The following is an 8,807-nucleotide window of genomic DNA, read 5'->3' on the forward strand; positions in this document are numbered from 1 at the left end:
ATCGGAACATGACACCCTGAGTTTTGATTATATAATGAAAATACATTTCTTTTATGAAATGCTTTGGTAAACATTGTTTTATCATGTTTTTGTTTTTGGGAACAAATTCCGCAACTCTTTCAAATCAAAAGGATTTTCTCTAAAATTATTTTAAAAGCATAAATGAAAATCGGTCTTTTCTGGCCGAGATTTTGGGGATGTCACACATAATAGTGCTATTTAAAACATATTTAACTTTATGTAATTATTGATTTTGTTAGATTTAAAAAATTTAAACACTATTATTTTTTGCAATAAATAAAACAAAAACATCAACACAAATTTTATATTTTGAAACACTTTTCCAGAATACGACTCCGGGATACCGAAGCTTGCTTCAAAATTTCCTATTCCGGACAAATTGATAATTTAACAAAAATTTATGAAGTTTGGTTATTATTATTTTTTGACAAAACTTCAAAAATGGTCCCTGTGGTTTCCAAAAATATCAAGTTTAGTCCCTAAGTTCAAAAAATCTCACAAATGGTCCCTGTGGTTTCAAAACTTTTAACAGATGGTCCTTCCGGCTTACTCCGTTAGCATTTCACCGTTAACTCATTTTTTAATAAATATTGCAGGGGTAATTTCGTCATTTCAGTTGTAACCTTCTCTCTTTAATATGAAATGATTACTAGTTGCTTGCACATCACTACCAGTCCATCTCCCAAGAAGATAACCAGTTACAAGTTTAGTCATTGGGTTCATTCCTATCGTAGAAGCAAGAACAGAAATTGGGATTTAGGGTTTTAAGCTATAGAAATTGCAATGGTGCTATCAATATGGTGTTTTCGAGAAAAATTTGTAACCGTGGAGGACTTAGGAAAAAGATATGGTACAATACTACAACAAAACTTGTTTTTTCTTGGTCTATTGTGCTGATGTAAGGAAATCATTTATTTTACTCTTTTTTTTGTGTTTACAGAAGGTTATGACAACTATTTCACATTGAAGATACACTACAGTGGTGTATTCACCAAAGCACCTGGAAGGAGATACGTTGATGGTGTTGTAGCATATGTAGATGATGTTGACACTAATTTATTTTCAGTTCATGATCTTGACGACATGGTTCGAGAACTAGGGTACAAAACTGAGCAAACCCTTTACTACCATTTATGTATCCCTGAATACCCTTTGGACTATGACTTAATGCCTTTAGGTAATGATCAAGATGTACTTAAAATGGTATCATATGTCCCTAAACACAGACTTATTAGGGTGTATATTGAAACTGGTCAGACAAGGGTAGCTAGTTATTACAAGTCTCCTTCTAAAGTTGTTATTGAAGAGTTGGAGCCTGATAGTGTGTCACCTGAAATGAATAAAAAGAAACCTTGTAGGAGAGAAGCATGATCATGTAGTACAAAGCTTGATCTAAACAAGTCTATGAACTCTGATTATGAGCAGTCACAAGTGGTAGATGTTGATGAAGGCCATGATCACTCAAAGAGTATTCTACCATTTATAAGGTCACAAGGCAAACAAAGTCATGTCATTCAAAAGGAAGTGGTGAATCATGAAATTGAAACTCAAGAAAAAGTGATCATTAGTGCAGTTGAAACTGAAGAACCATTGGGAACTTACCATATACAGGAACCAAGCTGCCAAGCTGATGATAGAGCTAATACTACAACAGTTGATGATTACGAACCATTTATAGAGGATTACTCACTTTATGTTGATGATGATGCTGAGTTTAATGTTGAAAATTCATTTGAAAAACAACCAAAAGTGGATTATCTAGAGGGTATGGTGAGTGATGATAGTGGAGAGGCTTTCTACTCTGAGAGTGGCCATGGTTCTGAGGATAGTGGAGATGATTCTGATGACAGTGAATACAATGTGGATGAGTCTAACATACAATTTGATGTAGATGTAGACATGAGTGAATTCCATAATGCTATTGATGTAGATGAACATGGAATCTTAAACAATCATTCAAAAGATGAAGAGATTGACATGGTTGATGATGAGTTGGAAGTTATTGCCACTGATGATTATCAATTTGCAGGATTTCATGAAGATGATAGGAAGAGACTGCTAAAAGAGTTGAGTAAGTCAAGTACATGCTCTTATGGAGAGGTTCATGTTAAACCATTTCAGATTGGCCAGGTCTTCCAAGCCAAGCTTGATGTTAAAAACTACATGAACTCACATGTTGTAGCAACAAGGAGGTCTTTATACGTAGCCAAAAATGACAAAATCTGGATTAGGGTGAAATGTAAAGGTGTTATAAGTAAGCCTTCTACAGGAGTTGATGGTGGTGGGCCCTCAACTAGAAGTAGGGCAAAGTGCAAGGGTAAAGATATAATTGCCAATAAAGGTACATGTCCATGGGCACTCCAAATATCGAGGGCTAATGAAAATCAGGATTGGTTGGTGAAAACGGTACAGGATGAGCATAAATGTTTGCAAACAAGGGCGGTTAAAGCTTGCACTTCCAAATACGTAGCAAACTTAATTATTCAATAAATACAGAGTAACCCTAAAATTCCAGTGAAAGCTTTACACGAAGAGTTGTGCAAGAAACCGGAGGTAGGAATATCATTGAAAAAGGTTGCTAGGGCAAAGTCAATGGCTGAGCGTATCATTAGTGGGGACTACCAAGTACAGTATGGATTTTTGAGGGATTATGTGTTGGAGCTACTCAACACTAATCCTAGTACAACAGTTCGGATTGATGCGTATCCAGAAACCACCTTGTCTATTACTACAAGAACTTTTAGAAGAATATATGTCTGTTTAGGTGCATTGAAGTTAGGATTCAAATCTGGTTTAAGAGATTTTCTAGGTATAGATGGTACTTTCATGAAGGGCCCTTACCATGGGCAAGTGTAAACTGTTGTAGGGTTGGACTCAAACAATGGCATATACCCTGTAGCATATGCAGTGGTAGAGACAGAATCAACAAGTAGTTGGACCTGGTTCTTGGAACTGTTAGGAGAAGATCTGCATTTGGGACCAAATTCAAACTTTACCTTCATTTCAGATAGACAAAAGGTGTCTATCACCTAACTTTTTTTTATTACTTTTTCTAAATACATTTGGTTAACTGATGTTGCATACATTGACTTTTGTTTAGGGAATAACAGCAGCAATGGAGAAGGTATTCCCTAGTGCAGAACACAGATTCTGTTTGAGGCATATCCAGGAAAACATGAAGAAATAGTGGAAAGGAAAAGACTTAAGTGACCAGCTTTGGGAGTGTGGTAGAGCAACAACAGTCAATCATTTTAACAGAGCAATGGATGAGCTAAAGAAGATCAATGCGGAGGCTCATGCTTGGGTGTCTAAGATCCCAGCAAACACTTGGGCTAAATCTCACTTTAGTGGTAAGTTTCTAGAAATTTATTGAGAAATGTTAATCTTCCTTGTTGTGTGTTTACTATATGTGTAATTCTCTTCTCTTAATATCTATTATTCAGGAAGGGCACATACTAATTGTTTGTTGAATAACCTTTGTGAGGTATTCAATTCTAAGCTAGATGAAGGTAGGGATAAGCCTATTATCACTTGCTTAGAGTATATTAGATAGTATCTCATGAAGAGGTTATGTGTGGTGCAAAAGGAAATAGATAAGTGTGAAGGACTTCTAACCCCTACTGCAACTACACTGTTTGAAAAGATTAAGACTGATGCATCAAAGTATGTGGCTAAATACAATGGGGAAGGAAAGTACCAAGTGGCAAGCACATGGCAAGACCAGTATGTGGTAAACTTGAATGATCAAAGTTGCAGTTGTAGGTTTTGGGAGATTACAAGTTTCCCATGTAGACATGTTGTTTGTGCTATATGAGACAAAATTGAAAATGGTGAAAATGCCCCATGTGTTGATGATGGGTCCATCCTTGCTATAGGTTATCAACATGGAAAGCCATGTATTTCAACAAAATTGATCCATTGAATGGACGTACAATGTGGCCTAAAAGTGACTGACCATTCACTTTACTTCCACCAAAATAAAACATAGGTTTGTATTTAAAGTACACGAAATATATAGTATACATGTGAACATGGAATGAATTCAATTTTAACTATAGTATATCAACATGTGTAGGTTGGGAGGCCTAAGAAGAAGAGAAGGAGGGTGTTGATGAGCCAAACAGCCAAACTGGTAGATTGAGCAGGAAATATTTGGCAGTCACTTGTTCAAAGTATCATAACAAAGGGCACAATTCCAGAACATGTAAAGGGCAGGGAGGCAGTGGTGAAGTTGGAGGGGGATGAAAACTATTTTTAGTGGTTATTAGGATGCTGGTGTTGTAGGTATTTAGAAACTTAAGTCATGTGTACTTGTTTGAAGATATGTTAAGAACTTGAAAACTTTGCATGTAATGCTTGTGTTGTAGGTCTTTGGAAAACTTTGCATCATGGTTGTGTTAAGAACTTTATAACTTTGAATGCAATGGTGTGTATGCAAATGAAAACCATCTTCAAGATGCATTTACAATACACTTAACAATTGCATTTCAAAAACATTCAAGAAATTGAACAATGAACTATAACAAACTACATTCCATTACCATTACCATTACCAATGCATTACACATTAATCTGATACATAAACCAAATACAACAACACCAATTCCAAAACCACCTACATAAACTGAAAGCAAAAAAACCCCTATCCGATTAAAAAAAAAAAAAACCCTGCAATGCTTACAAACCAAAAACCAAAACTCCATTACCATCCAAACCTTCACAATATACTTAGAGATTAAAATAATACCAAAAAAACACCCATGAACAAAACAACATCAGTTGGTAGTTCCACAATTCTGCAGTTACAATGACGACCCTCTCTTCCAATCGATTCATTGATCTTATCAAACCTGGAATCACCACCAATGCCCTAGCACACATAGGAGGATTAGACCATCAAATGAAACCACATCTTCTACAGTTCCAAAATTGTCTTCCTGGGTTACGATCCGTCCATGAAGTGATCTTCGTTGCTTCATTCCCACATCTGCAAGTCACCATCTTTGAATCAGAAGCGATTCGATGTCGTGAATGGTGCAACGGTCGAGCAACAGTGGAAAGGAAGAGAGGAGAGATGAGGACTGATAAAGCTAAAGGGGAAACCAAAAATCGGACACACAATTTCTTTTAAAGAGAGAAGGTTACAACTGAATTGATGAAATTACCCCTGCAATATTTTATTAAAAAATGAGTTAACGGTGAAATGCTAACGGAGTGAGCCGGAAGAACTATATGTTAAAAGTTTTGAAACCACAGGGACCATCTATGAGGTTTTTTGAACTTAAAGACTAAACTTAATATTTTTAAAAACCACAAGGATCATTTTTGAAGTGTATTTTTTTTAATAAAAAAGATTACTCGATTTCTAGTGTAATACGACTAATCTGGGTTGTTCTAGTCTTCTAGAAAAACGGCATATATTTAAAAGTTCTTTTTAACACCCACCGGTAATTACTCCACCATATACCGGAAAGTCACACGGCAACGAAGTATTACTCCGTCGTCTCTGCCGCCACCATCTATCACCGCTGCTATATCCACTGCCATGGCGATGGCGCCGGCGCACACGCTAAATCTATGTGGCGTTTTCTCAGAGTCGAAGCGTATTGTAAACGCTCACTCACGCCACTTCCTCGCCTTATCAGTCCTCTTTCTCCTCCCTCTGTCCTGCTCTATCGTCATCTACCCTACCCTCTACCTCTCCAATCCCCGAGATCACTTCGTTTCCAGCTTCGGCGATTACACCTTCAAGTCTCCAGAAACCCTAATTTTCCCTCTCATCTACACCATCGTCGTCTATCTTCTCTCAACCTGTGCCCTAGCCACAATTACCCACAGCACATACCATGGTTTCTATGGTAGACCCGTGAAATTCTTCCCATCTCTCAAATCGATAATCTTCTCGTTCTTCCCTCTCGTTTTGACGACAATTGCAGCTAAGTTTTTTCTCTTTCTCATCTCGCTGAGTTTCTTTATGTTCGCTTTTGTAATTGTCAAGTTAGCGGAAAACCTAGGGTTTACAGTCGACTACAATTCGAGTAATTTCCTATGGTTTTGCGCTTTTCTCGCTGTAGCTTTGGGTCTGGTTATGCTTTATTTCCAAGTGATTTGGGGATTGGCTCCTGTGATTGCTGTCACCGAATCGAAATGGGGATTTGAGCCGTTGTGGAGAAGCTCGTATTTGGTGAACGGGATGAAGTCTGTTTCGTTGTCATTGATCCTTGTTTTTGGGGTTTTAATCGGGGCTTCGTTGTGGATGGCTACGAACAGTGTGTTGGGTTTTACCATTGTTGAAGATTGGAAGAGCTTGGATTTCGTGTTGCAGACGATTATCAGTTCTAGTTTCTTAAGCTTTTTGACGATATTTTTGCTTCACTATACCGCTGCAAATACTGTGTTGTATATGTATTGTAAGGCTTTACATGGTGAATTAGCGATTGAAATTGCTGAGGAGTTTGCTCGTGAGTATATTAGTCTTCCCTTTGATGAAGACAAGATTCCTCATATTGTTACTGTTGTCTCAGTTTGATGATTGAGGTTAGTGTGCTCTTTCTCAAAGCTTATTGTTATGATTTATGTAATATATTTATTTGATGTCTGTGTATAAAAATCTTTAAATGTTGTATAATTGATATGAGTGTGTGATGAATCTGTCAGATAATCTTTTGATATACCCTAAAAGTTTGTCCTCAATATCAAACTATGTTATGGGATTCTTACAAAACATTATATTAGAATATTTTACCCGTTAATTTCCAATTCACAAAATTTTGTGGTTTGCAACTAAAATAATAAAGTTGTTCATTTGATCAGAAAAGGCATGTGTTATGTTCGATATAGTCACGCTTGCTCTAAACGGAATTGGGGTGATTTGTTAGCATGTTTGACCTTAAATCTTAATTTGTATTTTTTGTTTAAAAGATTACAATAATCTTTTATTATAATCACCGCATTTATTTTATTCTAATATGCAAAGTATTTTTTTAAGGAGAAACCATAGAAATACCTATGTATTTTACCCCAATGCCTAAATAAACTCTTATATTTAGTTTATGTACAATTTAACCATCATTAATATCCTTTTATCCCATTGAATGCTTTATAATTGGTTGCACTTTGGCAACTGGTAACATACCCCAATGCTGCAAAAAAAAATGATGTTGATGATTTCACCCTTACTGTTGATTTGGGTATTTAACACAACAAACAACCATCATAAATTGAACAATTACATGTTTTTGTCCAAAACAAACAAAACTAAACAGAAAAATAAAATAAAATTGAACCATCAATGCCATTCCAACTGTTGCCGTTTTGATGGTTCCCCTGAAACAACTTTGTGTTTCTAGGTGCTTTAACCCACACTTCGCCATCTTCATCGACTTCATGTTCATGAACAACCTTGCTAAACTTTCTTGTTGGCATGAGGTGGGCGGGTTCATGGTGAGAAGGGTTTGAACCGGTGAACGGAGAACTCTTGTGATTTTTGTACCCCGGATGAATCGGGGTTCGTTGACAGTAGAATCATCAAGATACCCATCTTCTTCGTTGTTGTCTTCTTGATTAGACCAGTTGTTCGTGTATGAGGAATTGTGATTTGAAAACTTGGAATCGAAATCAGGAGTATGATCGGTGGAACTAGCTGCTAACGTTACCAGATTTTGAACAGAAGAAGGTTTAAATCGAATTCTACAACTGGATTCAAGTTCTGATAATCTGAAATCCGAAACAAGGGTTGCGTTGTTGATTTCTAGATTGGTTGAATTATTGTTGCCCGGTTCGGAATTGGGTCCATTTTCCATGGCTTCAAAATAGAACCACGACGGGAAGAACCGACCGCCGGGGAACAACGTCGTGTGCTGCTTAACAGCGCTGACGGAGCTTCTCCATCTTGTGGCGGCACCGGGTGGAGGTTTTCGGCGTGTGCCATTCAAACAAGGAACATATTTTTCCTCTTCAGACTCATCATCTGTGCCATTCAAACCGTCCATATACACTTCAACTAATTGATGGGAAGTTGAAAACATAGTTGTTGGTTATAACTTCCTTCAACAATAAATGCAAACAACAAAATAAGAAGGGAAATAGGGAACTCATGCGTTTGATGAACAAATTAAATGAAATAGATTTAGCGATTACCTTTTTATCGTGAAGCTTCCCTTGATCCACGAAGCTTTTCGCTCCTGCCTGTTCTTTTCTTTTGTATGTTCGATCGATGGCAGCCTACAAATGACAAAGGGTATTCCCGTACAGTTATAATAATGTGTCTAGGGTTTACCGGTAAATTAGAGAGGATAGATGGTTTAGATGTTAATAATGGTTAAATTGTACATAAAATAAATATAAGGGTTATTTAGGCATTGGGGTAAAATACATAGGGTTTTACTATGGTTTCCTTTTTTTAATATTTTTTTTATTAATTTGATTATACATTTAAAGTGATTTAATGCGTTATTAACGGAAGGTAGATCAAAATCATTTTATCAAGATGAACATTATACTTCAAAAAAACATTAAAACGTAAAAGAAAAAGAATTTTAGGCGGCTAATATAATGCACGTGGAAAACAAAACTTATTCTTTTATTAATATAGGAACTATTTTTTTTTTTATTAATATAGGAAGATAAGAATGAACAAGTTAAGGAGCTTGGTTTAGTAAGTTTCCTTAATTTTTAAGATTTGAATGTTTTCACTAGGAACATACGTTGTTCTATATGGCTTCATTCAATCCTTTTCTTCGTATCTTTGGGGAAAATAATCCAACGTAATCTATATGAAGACATTC

The 8,807-nt window shown here is 36.4% G+C and overlaps 1 protein-coding gene across 1 annotated transcript; it reads left to right on the forward strand.

Moving 5' to 3' along the window:
- Positions 1 to 5,566: 5,566 nt before the first annotated feature.
- On the forward strand, positions 5,567 to 6,550 carry LOC145039283 (uncharacterized). Its single transcript, XM_078987353.1, has one exon. It carries the CDS (start codon positions 5,567 to 5,569, stop codon positions 6,548 to 6,550), a length of 984 nt encoding a protein of 327 aa, XP_078843479.1.
- Positions 6,551 to 8,807: the final 2,257 nt, after the last annotated feature.

Source organism: Lactuca saligna, chromosome 4 (assembly GCF_052625555.1).
Source record: "Lactuca saligna cultivar CGN05327 chromosome 4, ASM5262555v1, whole genome shotgun sequence".
NCBI lineage: Eukaryota > Viridiplantae > Streptophyta > Magnoliopsida > Asterales > Asteraceae > Lactuca > Lactuca saligna.